The sequence below is a fragment of the Mustela putorius genome, unplaced genomic scaffold (assembly GCF_011764305.1).
Source record: "Mustela putorius furo isolate JIRA1106 unplaced genomic scaffold, ASM1176430v1.1 tig00000135_pilon_pilon_pilon, whole genome shotgun sequence".
Taxonomy (NCBI): Eukaryota; Metazoa; Chordata; class Mammalia; order Carnivora; family Mustelidae; genus Mustela; species Mustela putorius.
The window spans coordinates 4,051,366-4,071,229 of NW_025421292.1; the positions used below are offsets into that span (position 1 = coordinate 4,051,366).

The window sequence follows — 19,864 nt, forward strand, 5'->3', positions numbered from 1 at the left end:
CTTTTGAGTAGCAAACTGTTAGAGCGCATGTGAACATACATGGGGAAGTTTTTTTGTTTTGACTGTTTTTTTTTTAAATGTCAAATTTTATATTCTTGGAATTTTTTTTTTTTTAATACCACAGGTCAACTGTTTCCCTGACAATGGAAAATTAAGGAATCGAATTCTTCAGAGACAAAAACTTGTTCCTTCCATGCTTCCCTGTCCCTGGGTACTATAGACCTGATGTTCCGAAGCCTTTTGCTATAGGATTAGAACGTGGCGTGTATACAGAAAATTTTCAGGGGCAAGCAGCCCCGCAGTGACCAACATCAGAGATATTCAGAGAGAAATGTGTGGTATTCTTCTGACGGGGCCCCAGTTCTCTTGTATCCCTGTAACAGCAGCGATCACTTTATCCCCTCGAGGCCTCTCCTCTGTAAAATGAGAGGGCTGAGTCCCCGTCTTGGGGCCTCCCAGGTCGGAGTTTCCCACAGCCAGCCTGCCTGAGGATACATTTGTTTGAAGGCACATTAGAAACAGCCACCCAGCTCTAAAAGGGTAGGGGAGGAAGAGGTGCTTGGAAGTGTGCTAGATCATTTCAGGTGGAGGTTTTAGGAGTCCTGTTTCTTTCTCACATTTTTTTTTAAAATTGCTGATTGGGGTGGGTAAGGGAGGGGGGGGCCACCAGAACCTGAATCCATCAGAAAGCCCTATGAAGATTGGGTGAACACAAGATCTAAAAACTTAGGAGACTGACTTTCTCTCCTTTGGACCCCTATATTACCTTCCCTTAGTGCCCACACTGACACAATCAGAACTGGGCACTGGCTTGAGAAATTTGTTATAGATTTTATTTCTTGCAAAAAAAACCCCTCAGTACTTTGAATTTGGCACTCTAAATGGTGCATCTTTTGCCAGCCTCCAGAGGGGAACTCAATTTAGGTAATACCTCCTTGTAGCAAACACCAAGACAAACAGGTTCTTTGGGCTATTCCCTGCCTGGGGATGGTGCACGGAAACCGGGTTTTGTTGGTCATCCACAGTGGATAAACCTGATGAACAGGTGTTTTTTTCCTGGTCTTGTGCAGCACTCAGTAAAGAGAAAAAGTGGACGCTGGTAAGAGAAGGGAGGAGGTAACACTGAACAAAACTTTTTTGGATCTTGTTACTTGATCAAGGTGCAGACACAGCAGGTTTCTCATTCCTGGGCTGTAAGGGACACTTCTTTTTTTTTTCTTTAAACTCAACTCTACCTCCAGCATGGGGCTTGAACTCACAACCTAGGCAACAGTCCGAGGCTTTATGGCTGAGTCAGCCAGGTGCCCCCACAGGGCACACTTTTTAATCAAAGCCTTGACAACCTGTCCAGTGAGTGTGGTTTCTTGCACAGTTCAGATGGATTAGGGATGAGTACTACAGCACTGTCCTGTTGTTGGTAATGGAAACTATTAGGATGGGACTTAATAATCACATTTGTATTTCCTTGTGTTGATGAAATTATTTCAGTCAGCACTTACTTTATGCAAACCTGATGAATGACAGAATCCAACAAATTCTGTAGCTTAGTGCCTTTTCTAGTTATATTTACTTCTCATAATTTTACTTTTTTTAAGTAGTAAGTTTTCTAAAAGTCTACCTTCTAAAGATTTCTTGCTAACATAGTAACTATGGTGGTCCACTGAAGCTTCTGGGGGACTTAGGGTGCATCTGCCAACAGCCTGCACCTTGCTCTTGTCAGGAACAGCTGGCTTCACCAAGGTGCTCTGAGTCTGTTTATGAATGACCCAGTGCTGGGGAAGGATCTGCAACTCTGTTTATGAGTCAGATGACCCAGATGACCTTTTGCTTTAGCTTCAAAGAAACTCATTATTCAATCTCTCCAATCACAAGATTGACTTTGGTTGCTATCTAGTAACTGTTTATCAGCTCAAGTAGCTTTACTTTTTACATAAATTCCTAAAGGCAGGAATCTCCTCTTTGGAAGTATGTAGAAGATCAATAAAAGCAGCACTCCTCTAACCAAGTCAACTTATTGCTTTCTTGCTTCTGGCTTGGGCTGGGCTGTTGGGATGGTTGTGATGCCCAAGCTTTACCAACCATGAGTAGGCCTGAGCAGATGTGGTCAAGAGAGGATTTGTCATTTACATCAGAGAAGTGAACGGGAAGGATATTTTAAATGCTTTCATTGTTTCATGTCCCTGCATTAGTTACCTATTGCTGTATCCATAACACATTGCCATAGACCTCCAGTAGCTTACACGTTTTTTGTTTTTGTGGGTTAGGGATCTGCCAAGAGTTAGTATGGTGTCTGCATCCAGGTTTCTCACAGGGCTGCAGCTAAGGTGTCAGATTCTTCCAGGCTCAGTGGTTGTTTGCAGGATGCAGGTTCTCACAGGTAGTTGGGCTGCGGCCGTCCCCATAAGGCAACTCACATGTCAGCTTGTTTGCCCGGAAGAGTTCCAAGACAGAGAGGGGGTGGAGAAGACAGCAGCCGCAGCCCTTTGTAACCCAACCTCAGAAGTAGTACTTGTTACTTTTGACTTAACCTGTTACAACAGTCATCAAGTCCAACCCACATTCAAGGTGAGGGGATTATAGGGGCGCCTGGATAGCTCAGATGGTTGGGTGCCTGCCTTCGGCTCAGGTCATGATCCCAGGGTCCTGGGCTCCTTGCTCAGCGGGGAGTCTGCTTCTCCCTCTGCCATTCCTCCTGATTGTGCTCGATCTCTGACAAAAAAAAAAAAAAACAATCTTAAAAAAAAAAAAAAAAAAAGATGAGGGGATTATACAAGTGTGTTAGTACCAGGTGGGAATCACTGGGGTCCTTTTTCCTAAAGATCAAATAAGTGCTCTAACCCTCAAAACTCATCCCACTTTTGTTAGCTTACCTCAAGAGGATTTGTAGTAGGGTCCACTAATTTCCCACACCGACGGTCCTTTCCTCTACATTTACAAAATCCAAAGTATCGGGTGCAGTTTTAAGGGCACAACTTCTAGGAACATACCTCAGGTGCAGGCAGCCAGTGGACTTCTATAATAGTCTAGTTCTGACAGCTGACCCGGTTCTGACCCAGCCTTGTTACTGGGTTAAAGTGGGCAGAAGCTAGACTGGAATTAAGGACACAAGATTATGATAAAAAAGCCTCCTCCCTCAGAAGGAATGGTACAGCCAGCAACGCAACTACATACTAATGTAAACTTGCTTAATGAAAACTTCCAATCACTTAAAATGATCTCAAATTTTCTGGCTTTTTACCTGGGATATCTGGCATCACAAGGGCTTTGTGTGGACTAATATTTGTGCAGAGATTTATAGGCAAATGTGTATCACACATGTAGTTCCTAAATTCCAACTTTTTTTTTTTTAAAGATTTTATTTATTTGACAGAGATCACAAGTAGACGGAGAGGCAGGCAGAGAGAGAGAGAGAAGCAGGCTCCCCGCTGAGCAAAGAGGCCGATGTGGGACTCGATCCCAGGACCCTGAGATCATGACCCGAGCCGAAGGCAGTGGCTTAACCCACGGAGCCACCCAGGCGCCCCCCCTAAATTCCAACTTTTAAAAACAAGACTTTAGGGGCACCTGGCTGGCTTAGCCAGTTAGGTGTCTGCCTTCTGCTCGGGTCTTGATCCCAGGGTCCTAGGATCGAGTCCTGAATCAGGTTCTCTGCTTGGTGGGGAGCCTGCTTCTGCTTGCTCTCTGACAAATAAATAAAAAACCAAAATCAAACCCCAAGACTTTAGCGACATGAAAACAAACTTCCTCCTCAGGTCTCAACGCTCTCAGATTATATATAAAAGTTTATTTAATCTTCACATACCGAAGACTGTGCAAGAGATCTGGTAGTTACCAATGACTTGCTAACTTCTAAGGCCCCAAACTTGTAGGCAAAACACAAAGGACTATTCAAGCTCTCTGGTGTCATTAGGCCTTATTTTTGGGGATAAATATAATTCTTTATAAAATTATTTATTTATTTAACAGAGAGCGAGCGAGTGCACAAGCAGGGGGAGAGGGAGAAGCAGTCTTCCTGATTACATGGGGCTCAATCCCAGGACCCTGGGATTATGACCTGAACTGAGGGCAGATGTTTCTAGAACACACCTCAGGTGCGGGCAGCTAGTGAGCCACCCAGGTGCTCCTGGAGTAAATATAATTTTGACTCTGTTATCAATAAATCACAAGTTTTCTGTGATATTGTAATCTAACAGCAAATCTCTTTCCTCATAAGAGCAAAACTCTAGTCTTCAAAAATAAAAGAATGTAAGCTGGGCCTCTCTGGAGCAGGCAGATGGTTTGCCTGTGGACATTCAGGGCAAATGAAGACTGAAAAGCAGGGGCATTGGGGGGGTGTGGAGGATTAATTCAAACCCCAGTTTGCTGGCTCTTTTAAAGATAGCTACAAGTTCTCCTAGGACAGCACTTAAGTTTTCCAAAACCCTCCAAGGTCCATACATTTAAGACAAGGCTTGGAGACCGTCTAGACTGGTCAGTCTGGTGAACACAATGGTTTGATGAATTCCAGGTCAATTTTTTTAGGTAAAAAAAAAAAAAAGAAAAGAAAAATCTGGGGTGCCTGGGTGGCTCAGTGGGTTAAAGCCTCTACCTTCGGCTCAGCTCATGATCTGAGGGTCCTGGAATTGAGCCCCGCATCAGACTCTCTGCTCAGCAGGGAGCCTGCTTCGCTTCCTTTCTCTCTGCCTCTGCCTACCTGTGATCTCTGTCAAATAAATAAATTAAAAAAATCTTATTTATTTGGCAGAGAGCACAAGCGGGGGAGCAGCAGGCAGAGGGAGAGGGAGAAGTGGGCTCTCAGCTGAGCAGGTAGCCTGATTCGGGGCTTGATCCCAGGACCCTTGGATCATAACCTGAGCTGAAGGCAGACACATGCTTAACCGAATGAGCCACCCAGCGCCCCTAGGTTGTTTTTAAAATGTGTTATATTCTCTTCTGGTCAACACTACAATATGAAGACACTACATAGGTCTTAAGTATGATGCAATTAAATTAACTAGAAGAGTTAATGTATGTAGCCCAGGGGTGGGGAAGGACTTTCTATGAGTAACACTAAAAAACACCACAAATAAAAGTGAAAGGCAAATTAAAAACTGTTGAAGTATATATGATGGGAAAACCACAAAAATGCACTATCTTTAATACAGAACAAACCCATACCAAATAAAAAGGGAAGCACACAAAAACAAAGCTGGGCAACATAGCAAATAACCAAAAAACAAAAATGGCCAATAAAACCCATGAAACAAGTTTCTGACTTGTCATCCAATATTCAAATTAAAACAAGGCAAAGATGCTCTTGTTTTTTGGCACTCAAACTGGCTATTGGGAAAAAAAAAATCAACGTGACTGTAACAAGCCCATTCAAATGCTGCTGGTCACAGCAAAACAGTCCAACCATTCTCCATACCAGTTACCTGGCATTTATTACAAGCCATGAAAATGTGCTTACTCTCTGGCCCAGCCATGCCATTGTGGAGAATTTATTCTAAGGAATGAATCTATGAAAGCCCCTGTACAAGAGGGTTTCACAAATCTTTGGCATTTTTGCATCTACTGGGATTGTGATAATAATCTGAGGGGGGTGGTAAAGGACACACCACCAGTATTCTGGGAAAATGCCACTGGATATAGGGAATGATACCCTTTCTAAGATTTTTCCAAAATGTACGTTGTTAGTCTCATCTACCCCCAATTTAAAAGACAGAAGCTAAGCTACAAATGGCATAAAGTGGTGGCAGGTGTTTAAGCCAGGCAGTTTCACTGCATAGTTAAGTTTAAAAACAACATTCAACCAATCCTTCTCTCCATTCTGAAGTGTGGGTCAGACCAACTTGGGCAACAAAGTAAAATAAATGCTCTAGAAACATACAGATTATTAAATAATTTGTTTATTGTACTGCATTTATAAAGAAAACAGACAATGCACCCAGTAGAAAGAATAAAAATGCATTTGGGGTTGTAATTGACAGCAATAGAAATCCTTTACTGAGATCATGGCAATCTGACAGCATTATGATTAAGTTCAATAAAGGTACATGGGGTATTTGGAAGATCAAATTCTATAGCTGCCTCTTTCTACGGCTTCTAATTCATCTGGCTCCTTAAATGATAGGGGGAAAGCCCTTATTTGTGGGAAAACATTTTCAGAAAGAAGTTATAGGTTCTCTCTTATTAAAATTTCTTTTCACATCAGTTGTTAAAATGGGGCCTTCTATTTTTGTTTTGGTTATTTCACTTTAATATTGTCACCAGAATTCTTGTAATTGCACAACTGTTATTTTACAGTGTAGACAAAAATTCAGTTCTAGTCTGCTATTGCTTTAGATTTATGTATCGCTGAAAAGCCAAAGTGGATTAGAATTGCCGAAGGATTTTTCCCTGCCGTTGTTGGATACAATCTATTTTCTTTATTCTTGATAGGTGCATAGACAGCCTCACTTAGAATTCTTTCTACAGGAACATGTCTGATTTCAGGACTACCCAATCAAGGATCCGATGAATGGCTGGCCATAGTTACTCAGGGTTCTGTGTTTATGCGTTAAATGGATTGCATAATTGCACCACTTTTTCCTGTTGTTGGTGGAAAAATGGCAGAATCTGGACTCCAATCTCCAATACAGAGTTGGCTACCTGAAAGTCTTGTCGGCAGCTCTGCTAGTAGAGCCTCAAGTCGCACTTCCTTGGCTTTCTGTAAATCAGTCCTGGAGCCGCCTCCGCAGAAAGCAGTAATCCCCAAGGCCCACTTGGTCCATGCTGAACAAGCGGCTGTGACCCCAAACCTGCCCCCTTTTGCTTTTCAGTATGACCCAAGGAATATGTGATGTCTAGGGCAAGTCTAGGAAAGGCCCATTCTAAAGTAAGATTCACAAAGCCTTTTCTCATGGGGGGAAAAAACCCTCAAGTACATCTCAATTATCTCAGAATTGCAGTTAAAAACTTACATTATACAAAGAAATAGCAGCAGAGAATGGCTAATCTTAAAACAACCAAAAAACAAAAAAAATCCCCCAAAACAAAAAAACCCAAAAGTGCCATCCCCCCACCCTTCCCTTTGGCCTTGGCTCTTTTATGCTGGGATTTCATTTAAGACCTGAAGCTTCTGAGAAAATGAGAGTGGCAAAGCCACAAAGGAAAACTGCCTAAAGGTTAAATTTTGGACAAGGTAAAGAAAAAGCTGTAAATAAAGTAGAGGACTGACTGGAAAAGAACTGGGAATTCTAGTACATCTTCTTCCTAGAGGGGAAATCTCTGAAACCCAGATCCCCTTTCTGGAGTCATCCTGAATTCTTTTGCTGTGGGGCAGTAAACTCGAGTGCAATGAGTAAAGTGCCAGCCAGGGATTAAAACAACAAAAACCAAAGCAGCCAATCAAAATAACTCTGTGGTTAGGGTAGCAGAAGACACAGAGGAAATAACTGTTTCTGCAGAACATCTAGTTCTGAAGAAATAGCTAGTCAATGGTTCCGTGTCTGTTTCCACCAAAAATCAGACCAAAGATTTAAGGACCTTAGCGTTATGGGAGGATAAAAGGAATTTGATAGTGCTATGAACAGTGATAAAAGTGGTATCCAAATTTGGTGTTGATATAGCTCATTTAGAATGATAGTAGCTTCAAAGTTGCGGGACAAAACGTGAACACAGAGAACAACAGAAACAATCCAGGAAGATGATGCAGCCTGGATACAGTAAGTTTAATGTCTCTGCTGTACACAGAAGTAACACCCTTTCCCCTTCTCATCCTTATGCTGGCAATAGGAGATGCACTAGAAAATTTGACTCTTAGAGTCAATGAATAAAAGGATGAGCTCATCATCTTCATAGCTTTTTAAAAAGGAAGCTCATAATTTAAAGGGTGTTTTAATGGAAAGACAAGTGTACAGGGTGAGAGGCTGTTTCACATTTTAGTCTATGAGTCTTTGGCAGAGCTCAATCGAGGCCAAATTCACCTAGGATGCCCAATGGCTGTGGGGGATCTCCACAGGGTCAAGTAAGCAAACCCAAATGAACATGTTGATTTGAAAAAAAAAAAAAGCAACAAAAAAACCCACAAAAAACCTAGGAAACCCTTGAAGGAAGAGCTTCACCCTGAAAAGGGAAGAGGGAAATGCTTGGCAGGGAGGGGCGAGGGTCAGCATGTGATCTCTGCTGCGGTCCTGGGCTGGGGCTTAGGAGTTGAGCCAAGGGTGCCGGAGACAATCGGCGGCAGTGGCTCTCTTCTCGGGTATCAGCTCCAACATGGGCAGTAAGAAATCCGTGAAGCCAGCTGCCTCTTCCTGAGACCACTCATACTTCTCCACTAGAACCTCAAATAGGCCCCAGGGTTTCAGTTTCGTGATGTGTTTCAGGTCACCTATGGTAAAGACAGTACAAAAGAAACTGACCAATATTGACAAGTGACAAGATCCTTTTGTGGAAATCCAGGAACTAATCCAGACGCTCTATAAAGAACCAAATTTTGCCATGAGAATCTAATCCTTTTCTATTCACAAAGCTCTTCTTTAACACGTTCCTTGGAGTGTCTCCACTTTCCGTGAGGGCCTAAAATCTTAATTTGTTTGTTCCACTACTCTAGGATATTTTGTCCCAGTAAAATTGGGTAGGCCTAGCAGGAACTAACTAGGTATTCACTAAAATGAGTATTAAATGCCTATATATGCAACACTGTTTCAAAGGGTGTTTAAAAACAGTTTATCATCATATACCAAGAACAGCTGTGTTTTTGGGGGCTTAATAGTCTACTAATGTTGCTTCCAAATAAGGCAGTAATTTAAAAATAAAGAGCTAATACCATGTTAGACCTGTATAAAAAATAACAAGACTAAAACAAACCCCATACAGCTTTCAGATATAGCTACATCAACAATTTGTCCTATTCTGAAATGTCATTCTAATTCTTACTTCTCTGACATAACCATTTTAACTTATACAACACTTATCTGAAGTTTCTTTCTGTGGGCAGTGAGTGCCTGATTCATTACCCACTTGATATACACATGCCATTAACTGGTCTTTGCACAAGGAGGAACTCTTAGGAAGCACTTCACTATTTTCCTGCCAAAAAGAAACAATAAGGTTTCTAGGATGCTTGCTGTCAAGTGTAGAGGTTGTGAGGAAAAAGGGAACCATGGCAAAGAGGGAAAAAAGGCAAGACAGTTTTCTAGTCCTTCCTAGGTCAGGTTTTCAAATTTCAGCTTTTAAATTTTATTTGGATGCATAAGAAATACATACTTAACTACATACTTAATACTTAAATACATACTTAACGGAGTCAAAAATTTCAGGTGAGAGCATTATCTTTGTTTCTTTCACTAACTGGTGATAACATAAACTTATAAAACTGCAAAAGGTAAAGTTAATTTGCAGGACTGATATACTTAAGTGACTATATTAGGTATCACTGGGCTACAAGATGAGTAAGATGTAGTCCTGCCCTTAGGAAGCTTAAACTAAACTACTTGCTCTGTTAGAGGCAGTTCTGAGATCAAACACTAGCAAACGTCTGCCCATTTTTCAGAAGCAATGAAGAGGAGTAATCAACCAATTATGTGCCAGGCACTATATACACAGTAACTTATTTAGTGTGAAGTAAACACTTAAAATCCCCATTTAGAAATCAGCTGACTGAGGTTGTGTGGCTGCTGGGATTAGAACCTAATAGTGTGGCCCCAGTCTCTGCTCCTGACCACAGTATTTCACCTCTCTGCTGTTACAGTTCAGCATCCAAGGCAGGACCATTCTTCCAAAGGTGTTGGGAGCATGTACACGGCTGCACTTACCTTTTCATTTTTAAACACTTTGCTCCCGTAATGTCTGGGAACAAGCACATTTATTTTACCTTTTTTGGTGAAAAATTCCTTGGAATATTTTCCTGCCACAATGAGCTTGCGAGGCACCTTTCCCAGAAGTTCTATGATCAATGCAATGTGATCTGTATGTTTCACACATTTCAGGAGGGGGAAAAAAAAGACATACATAACAGGAGTAACAAATGCAGTTCTAGACAATGGCAGAAAGAGTAGCATGCACACCTCTTTGTAAAGCATTTCAGCCTTGCTTTCTGTCCTAAATAGGAAGAGGACTCTATCCATCTAATGGAGAATCCAGAAAAATGTAAAAAAAAATCAGGTGCCCACTTCAGTGGGACTAAAGTTATAACTAAAAACAATCTTGGTGTGAATGCTCTGCTTCCTGAAGTTGTATCCCTGGGGCCTAGATGAAAACTCATGTTAATAATACTACCTCTGCGGTTGAAGAAGTCCTGTGAATATTTCCCACTGAGGGCAAAGCGTCTTGGAATTCTGCCTATCAGCTCTATAATGTGCGCAATGTGGTCTAAAATAGAAGGGTAAGAAGAACAGGATCAAGGACAAGCTGTAAAAGAGGTTTTTTTTTTTTTTAAATGAATAGCTTTTTCAGGCCTAGCTGTTTAAAAGTAACTACAAATATAACCAAGGATACTCCAGGGGAGACTGGGAAGGTCAAGAATTATTTCAGGTGGTTGGTCACCTGAGAGCAGCTGGCAAGGCCCACCGTAGAGTTTAGAGGCTTATCTGTATTTTTATTTCTATTTTGTCTATACATCTAGATTCAGGTGGATTTTTCAGTTAAGGTTAAAAAAACTACCAATATGCTTTAGACACTGTTATTTATGATACTACTCTGGACTTCAAGTAGTAATAAAATCACTTTATTTAACAAAGTTCACAATAATTAAAGCACTCATATATGATGAGTTTTTACAATCACCCTGTAAAACAGGTCAAAACTAATAGATGCCCCATTTTTAACAATGAGAAAACAGAACCTCAGAATAAATGGCCTACTTGAAGGTACAGGGCAAACAGGAGCTAGAACTCAAAATGAATCCACATCTAACCATGTGTAGTTCAGAGCCGGGTAATTGTTTTAAAATACATCACACTTTTAAAGTAGAAATTGGCACAAACAGTTTAAAGTACAGCTACTTGACTTCTGTGGGCCAGTATAAGATGCCCATGTCGTAGCAGTGTCTTGTAACTATCCCAGCATGAATGTGGACTGTGGGCACTGCCAGGGAAGTGTGCCCCAGGCGGTGATCCTGGGAATAGCCAGCATCCACATCCAAAGTAGTAGGAAACTACTACTTTTTTACTCTGCAGGTGACAGCAACTAAGAATAGGAAGGAATTTTAAAAAGTGATGGCACAAAAGAGCTCTATAAATGACTTTAATCCTGTAGGGCAGTAATGTTATGCCAGAGACATCACTATATGTGGGAATTTGTGATGGTGTCAGGTCCTATCTGTTTCTCAAGTAAAGGACTCAGTGCTGTCATTTAAAAACAGCTTTACATTCATGAAATCACTACAAAACTTCTGGCAGTCTTGACTGAATTTGTCGTTTGCTAACAAGACTTGGCCGCCAAGAAATTTCTGCTCATTTTAGGTAAAACCTGCAAATAAATGTTTTTGTATAAATGAGACTACAGTTTATCTTAATGTAAACTTCCAAGTGAAGTACTGGTTCTTTTAACATTTTTCCTGTACCAAGAAATTATTTTTCTCTTGAGTGTGTTATTCTACATTTAATTCCAGCAGCCTGTCTCTGGCTTATCAATTAATCATAGGAATGATATACCTGATAGGCAAAATTATCAAGTATTATTCCAAGAGTTAGGGCTGTAGAACATCAACAACATCAGAAAAACATGTCTCTTAGGTAGGCCCCAGTCCTACAGTGACTTATAACAAACTATGCATACACTTGCTAGGGAATAAGGGTTTAGTTTTTTTTCTTCTCTTATGGACCAAACTGCAGTAGTCTGAAGTTTCCTCTAAGGACTATTAGTATTAACCGGTACAGGAGGAAATAAGTTTGAATTTAAGTATCTAGAATAGACAGTTCTCCCTTGCCCCTTATTTGGGACTTTTTAGATACACTTCAATTTTCAGGTTTGGTAACATAAGACCCTACAGAGTGTAATTTCAGCTGTTATATGTGTTCTGTACCACAACTATTTACAGGGAGTCTAGGAAAGTAAAGAGAAAAAAAAAATCAATTGTTCAAACAGGTATAACAGAGCATTTCTAAAAAACGTCCAAAGCCCCAAACTTATAACTGGCAAAAAAAAAAAAAAAAAAAAAGCAGATATTAGGGAAAATTAAATGTGTACATAGATAATTATTACAGTATATTCTTAAAAGGGTTTATTGTAGAAAAACATCCAAACTGCACTCACTACAATAGGCATTTGGCAATCGGAATTATCTTAACATTTCCAAACAGATTATGTGTTAGAGGAGTATCAAGAGGCCCTACTAACACTGCCTATTACTATCCCAAGAAACCTTGGTTTAAGAAATGGAGAGCATTCTTGGTTCCACACAGCACAAAACCTGATTTCCCTAAGAACTGAGGGAAGCACAGAAAGTAAAGGACATATTTTCCACATTGGGAGGCTACATTGCTAGTGTTCTCTCAAAGTAATCCTCATTAATCTTGAAAATAAAACCTGCTGAAACTGTATAATAGTAAGACATTTCTTTAATAGTTCTTTCATTCACATTATTATCTAAGTTATTTGGACATGACCATGATAAAAAAAAAAAAAATCACATTCAGTTGTGTGCTTTCACAGCCTTTCAGATGGAGCAACTGACAGCTTGGGCCTTTCCCATCAGCTATCACAAAATGTAAATCAGTAACACTGTTTTATTTATTTATTTTTTTTAAAGATTTTTAAATTTATTGGAGAGACACAGACACAGAGGGATCGAGAGAACACAGGGAAGAGGAGGGGCAGAGGAAGAAGCAGACTCCTTGCTGAGCAGGGAGCCCAATGTGGGGCTCAATCCCAGGACCCTGAGATCATGACCTGAGCCAAGACAGACATTTAATTGACTAAACCACCCAGGCGACCCAATAACACTGTTTTAGAATGGAATTCTAAATGTCAGTATTATTTACAAAGAAAAAAGTATGGTTTTAATTTTTAGAAAAGGGAAAAAGAATGCTAAATATTGTAAAGTTTATATAGACAAAAAAGCTCTAGTGTCTGCATTCACAAACACCACTCAAGTAGTGTGTTTGCCTATAAAACTACTGACTTCCAAATAAAGTTGCAGGCATAACTGAGCAACAAGCTGATGAACAGGTTGTTCACAATGGGTAAAGAATAAATCACTGATTTATACAGAAAGGAAAATAACCAGATGTTTTAGAAGAAAATACCTGGCAAATACAAGTTTTATTAACCAACTGTGGTCTCTTCTTTAATCCTCATATAGTTCTTTAATAGTTATTATTAAATATCTAGTGTATCTAATACTTAATATAAAACATCTTATATTTCTATCTTTTCTGAGATTTATATATTCTTAGTACACTAAAAAGACTAAGCTCTTCAGTACTAACAAACCATGTTAATCACACATGGAAAGTGTAACTGCCATGCACAGAGACTCTTGGTTAAGGAGACTCACCTTCATCTCGAGTGTACTCTTCCCCTGAATGAGGCTCAAACAAATAGTCACCTGTGGCCAGTTCAAAGGCCTGAGAAAAAGAGGACAGCATATGAAAGCATTAAAACAAAACAAAACAAAACAAAAAGGTAGCCTTTGGGAAGCTTATTGCTTACTATCTGACTCAATATGAAGTAATTTTTTCTTTTTTAAAAAAGCCACAGATGATCATTTTTAAAAATGTCTGAGATTATATCTAAGGAGTTCTCCTTCCACACCAGTTTCTTAGTAAAATGGAGCAGGAAAACAGGAAACTCTATTAATATCAACATATGGATTCTTCCATCCCATGCTCCTTTCAGCAATTTGGCTCTCCTGAATTTCTCTTTTTGCTTAGAGAGGGCAACATGTGGATATTAAGCTAATTCTAAGTTATTAAATTATTCACGAGAAGAACAGGTCTTATTTTCTCATGTTATAATTTCACATAGCTAGAAATTAAGATTCTGTACACAAAATCAAAACCAAAAAACTCAGACAGACATCTCTCCACCTAGGACTCTTAACTATGTGGCAAAAAGTACATTTTTAAGTTTTGCTTTGGGAAGCACCCCCTAAACTGTTCCATACAATCCTCAATTTTTAGGTCTAATGGAAAATCAGAAAAAGATTAAGTATAAATGTAGTCAAGAGCCATTCATGTTTTATGGGACTGGCAGGTATGGCATTCACATACCAGGAAAAGGCAGGCACAGGTCTTCTACATGAAAACCTCTTGTAGGGGCACCTGGGTGGCTCAGCTGGTTAAAGCCTCTGCCTTCAGCTCAGGTCGTGATCCTAGGGTCCTGGGATGGAGCCCCACATGGGCTCTTTGCTCGTCAGGGAGCCTGCTTCCCCACCCCACCCCAACTCTTTCTCTGTTTGCCTCTCTGCCTACTTGTGATCTCTGTCAAATAAATAAATTAAATCTTAAAAAAAAAAAAGAAAGAAAACCTCTTGTAAACAGTGTTCAACAAGTATGAAAAAGTGATTTCCTTTAGAATACACACCAAGCATTATGGAAAAAGACAGCACCTGAGTGACAGGCCTATATTAATCTTTCACTGATTAAAAAATGGGTCAAAAAGGTAACAGCAATTTTTATAAAGGATCATACTGGTATAAAAGTGCAGTTGTAAGTCAAGTGTCAGTTACAGGTCAATTTTGATTAAGTCAACGGTCAGACAATTTCAAAAACTGTGGTGTGGCTTGCACTCTCTAATTCAGTCCTAAGATTAGGTCTCTGTGGCTTTTCAGAGTCCGCTTCTGCAATTTCACCACAGGACAGCTTTTCTCAAAACTGTATTACCTGAACTGTACTACCCTCCAAGGCATTAGCTGGTTTTATATTCTAGAAGTTCATCAAGAAACTGAAGCTGGTAACTTGTTCCATCCTTATCCTAAGGCTTATAGTTCCAAAGGAGAACAGAAACAAACTGTGATTCTCATTAATTAAAATTTGTTAATCTCTTGGGGCGCCTGGGTGGCTCAGTGGGTTAGGCCTCTGCCTTGGGCTCAGGTCATGATCTCAGGGTCCTGGGATCGAGCCCCACATCGGGCTCTGTGCTCAGTGGGGAGCCTGCTTCCTCCTCTCTCTCTGCCTGCCTCTCTGCCTGCTTGTGATTTCTCTCTCTCAGTCAAATAAATTAATAAAATATATATTTAAAAAAAAAATTTGTTAATCTCTTCTGAAACCAGTACTTTTTCAAAGGTTCATAATGGGAGTGCAGTAAAAATACTGAAATTAAAATTCAAGGAAATAAAAGAAAATTTCTAAGATTTCAGTGTTTTCTAAATTTTTCACCCAGACACTCACAACTAGTTACCTCAAGTTCTCTGAGAACTTTATTTTTTGGAACATATGGCAGTTGCTAGTAGTTACAATTTTGTAAATAAGATAATAGCAGAAAAACACAAACCAAACCAACCAATCACAATGTCAGAAGTGAAAACTAGCAGAAGCTCTAGTTAGAAACGAAACACTTTAGTTGAACACTCTTCCCTTTGTAGATGAGAAAACTGTAACCAAAAATGACAGGCAAGCAAGCCCATCCTAGAATCCAGGGTTCCTGATTCCCACTCCTGTACTGGTCTTACACTGACCAAAGAGCCTGTTTTGTGACACTCAGCGTCAAGCTCACAACCAGAGGCAACGAGTTAGGAAATCCTGTGTTCTGGTATATATCCAGACAATGTAGTATCATTTAGTGCTAAAAATGCAAAAGAGTTATCCAGTCATGAAAGGACATAGGCAAACCTTAAATATTATGAAGTGAAAGAAGCTAATCTGAAAAACCTACATACTTTTATGATTTCAATTCTAGGACATTCTGAAAAAGGCAAAACTATAAAGACAATAGAAAGATCAGTGGTGGCCAGGTACAGGGGGTAGAGAGGGAGGGATGAGTAAACAGAGCATAGAGGATTTTTATGGCAGTGAAGTTATTCTGTATGATACTACAGTGGTAGACAGAAGTCATTATACATTTTTCAAAATGTATAATTTTGAATGGAGGATTTTGCAGAATGAAAGATTTTAAAGCATTAATTATTTGTCAACTCCGAAGTGGTCTTCACAGAACTTTCCCTTTTTATAACTGCCCTCTAACTTGGTAGTCTCAATCACTAAGGTGGCAGGCAATCTTTTTATCTCTTAGAAAGGGCTCCAATCTTTCCATCAATTAATTGCATTGGATGCAGGATGATCCATCTTTCCAGACACTTCTGATATTACAGGATTTCTTTTTACTTTCTGGTTATGGCTAAATGGAAAGCAACATTTCTACATCTATTTGCAAAATAAGAGAAACAGCGAAGGGGGTTCAAGTTTCATGATATTGTCTCATGTCAGGTAAGTGCTTTCCCTCCCTTGGTTGAGAAAATTCCTACATGTGAGTTGGTCCAAACAGGGGGCAAGGTTAATCCCCCTTTTATCTTTTGCCTTAGTATACATACGACATAGCAAGCAGGAACTACTGCCCCCAATTAACCCACTACTAAGAACCACATCATAATAAACCAGATGTCATCTACAAACTAGTTATATTTTGTAGTTGGTGGCATCTCTACCATTTATTTTCTCCAGCAAATCAAATTCCTGAAAATACAAAGCTTTAAAGTTTGCCAAGAAAGAAGTTAGTTTTTGTTTTTGTTTTAAAGATTTATTTATTTATTTATTTATTTGACGCACAGAAATCACAAGTAGGCAGAGAGGCAGGCAGAGAGAGAGAGGAGGAAGCAAGCTCCCCACTGAGTAGAGAGCCCGATGCGGGGCTCCATCCCAGGCCCCTGGGATCATGACCTGAGCTGAAAGCAGAAGCTTTAACCCACTGAGCCACCCAGGTGCCCCAAGAAGTTAGATTTTATTCCAATGTTCTTTCATCTTGTGCACACAATACCAACCCTCACATTTCACAAAGTCCACCATCTTAACAGGCCATTGATATGCCATAACACAATGATTTACAAGGTTAGGCCATATTAACGACACGGTTTTAACTCTATTACCTCTGGAAGACAAAGTTTTTTAGGAATGTGGGTCTCAAGAAATCTATGACCTAAAACAGGCTGGGGCTTCTAATCTATAGTTTCTCAAGTCTTCACCAAAATTGACTGTGAACAATGTCAACTGAAATGACAGTTTAATAGGCTTCTGGCTTAGTTTACTCCTTTGATGGCCCATCAACATTTATTTATTAAGTATTGCTATATAATAAAGAATTTGTTTGGTCTTTGTTCCTGTTTCCTGAGAGGAAGCCTCTAAAAGCCTGGCATTTCCAAGTGATGATGACTTTTGTCATTCACATTGTCCCCCTGTACCCTAATCATTATACCAATGAGGTGACTCACGGTAGGCTCCTAGATAATTATAAGAGGAGGGCTGGATATACACCCTAACTGGACAAGACCCAATTGTGTGAGGACTGGGGCTTTGAGCCTGTGTTATCCTAACCTCCAGGGACGGAAAGGGGATTGGAGATTGAGTTCAATCACATGATCAACAATTCATTCAATCAACCATGCCTAAGTGATGAAACCTCAATAAAAAACGGGGCACCTAAAGCCCATATGAGCTTCCCTGGCTGGTGGTATACATGATGTCCTGGGAAGGTGACATGTCCTAATGACACAGAAGCTTCGGCTTTCTGACCCTCTTAGTCCTCGCCCTATGCATGTTTTCATTTGACTGGTTCTGATATGTAGCCTTTATGACAAAACTGCAACAGCAGTTTAGTACTTTCCCAAGTTCTGTGAGTCCTTTTAGTAATTTACTGAATCTGAAAGGATAATGGAAGCTCCCAATATGCAGCTAGGAGGTTGGAACTGTAAGTGGCCTGTGGACTCCAGAGCTTACAGCTGGTGTTTGACTGAGGGGCCTTCTGGAAACTCTGCCCTTAACCCATGAAGTCTGCCCTAACCTGGGGTAGTTAGCATCAGAATCACACTGTAAGCATCTACTCAGAATGTGCCAGGCTTTGAACCAGACACTTAGCTATACATAACAGACATGGTTCCTGTCAGCATGGCACTTACAATCTAGTGCAAGAGAAATAAGTGAAGAAACACACAATTACAAATCAAATTGATGAGTATACTCTATTTCAGGAAACAGTATAACACATTCCAATAAAGGTTACTTGTGGGAAACCATTCAATGTCAACTAAATGACTACCTGAGTACTTGACAGGGACAAAGCAGCAATTTAAGACTCTTTGTATGACTGGGCTTTCACATCTTTTGGGGTGCAAAGATATCTAAAGAACTGTCCAACTATACAGACTGAAGTAGTTTCCATAGTTTCCCTAATCTGAAAACAGATCAGAGCCGAAAGGGCAAGGGTACTGGTAATCTCCTAATCAAAAGCTGTACCACCTTGGAGCACTTATTTTTAATTCCCTCAGCCGAAGCCCATGCTAAGAAACATTTGGTGCCTTCAACCAGCAGCAATTTGGCACAACAAAACAGAATGCCAGATGCTCTTTTTTTGAGACAGAGAATTTCAAACAGGCTCCACGCCCAGAATGGAGCCCAAAGTGGGGGTTCAATCTCACGACCTGGAGATCATGACCTGAGCTGAAATCAAAGAGTCGGACACTTAACCGACTGAACCAGCCAGATGCCACAGAATGCCAGATGTTTTTAATCAGCTTTTGAATTCTAGCCTCTCCAGACACAAGATTTAGAGTGCTAGTGGTATATCATAAAAAATTTGTTTTCCTGTTTGTAAATTTGCTGGTCTACTGAAATTAGCAAGCAGGGCAAGCTATAAACTACCACATAATTAAGTGAAGGTCAAGGGTTTGGAAAAACATTACCATGCATGCTGTGCTCCAAATGTCAGCAGGGGTATTGTAGCCAGATCCTATCAGAACTTCCAAGGAGCGATACTGCCTTGTTTGAATATCTTCAGTGAAATGTTTGTGCTGAGTAAATGGAGAAGGACACAGTATTTTAAAATTCACTTATTCTAAAAAGTAACAAATCACAAAAAAATGGAGATTAAAATAAATCTATTTTCCCCAAACCAGTCTTCATTTAGCTAGTTTACTGAAAGTATCATTTTGATGCTATTAGCTCCAAACAGTACTTTGCTTAAATACACCATCTACTCCAAATTATTTTAACGAACATATAAGTCTAACCATAATATAGATATACAGATTAAGGAATAACAATTGCTTTTTAAGAAATGGAGAACTATTACCCCAAGCAAAAATTAAGTTGGTCATTTGTCCATAGTAGTAAGTGCTTCAATAAATAAATGCCACCAATTTAGGTCCAATTCAAACTTTCCTTGTTATGTGCTCATTATGAAGAAATAAAAAAATTAGGCTTCAAGTTTCAAGAATCTTGTAAGCACCATCTATAAAGAACTCTTGCTCCCATTCTCCTCCATCCCCCACACTCCTCTAAAAACTCAAACATGATTCTTGGGGAAAAAAAGACCATGTTAAGTACCTTGGGAATGCAATCAGCAAAACAATCAGAATCTCTTTAACACATAAATTGCATGGGAAGAAAAGGGTAAAACTATGGTAAAAGCAATTTAAGAGACATAGTATCCAATTGTGGATTCATAGATTTTATTTGGATCCCGTTTGAAACAACAAAAAAATTAAAAGAACGTTTATAGGTTCAGTCTGGCAAAACAGACTGAATACTTGATATTGGTGAATTGCCAACTTTGTAGGTGCAGCAATGGTGTCATCGTTGCCTGAAAGAGTCATCTTTTAGCAAGCCATATTTAGGAATGAAAATACCTGGGACATAGTTCAAAATAATCTGGAGTGGGTGGCAGAGTGGGGGTATAGATGAAAAGAGACTGGCAGTGAGTTGATAAATGCTGGGTGACACTAGTATAATGACACAGGGTTTCAGTGTTCTAT

General features: G+C 39.9%; 1 protein-coding gene across 1 annotated transcript in view; it reads right to left on the reverse strand.

The window, feature by feature from the left end:
* Positions 1–5,870: 5,870 nt before the first annotated feature.
* SRPK1 (SRSF protein kinase 1) overlaps positions 5,871–19,864 on the reverse strand; it is an 80,419-nt gene continuing 66,425 nt past the window's right edge. The window contains 4 exon segments of the mRNA XM_045074773.1: positions 5,871–8,350; positions 9,836–9,928; positions 13,460–13,529; positions 18,794–18,901. Of these exon segments, the coding sequence (XP_044930708.1) occupies positions 8,166–8,350; positions 9,836–9,928; positions 13,460–13,529; positions 18,794–18,901 (456 nt within the window). The 3' untranslated portion in view covers positions 5,871–8,165.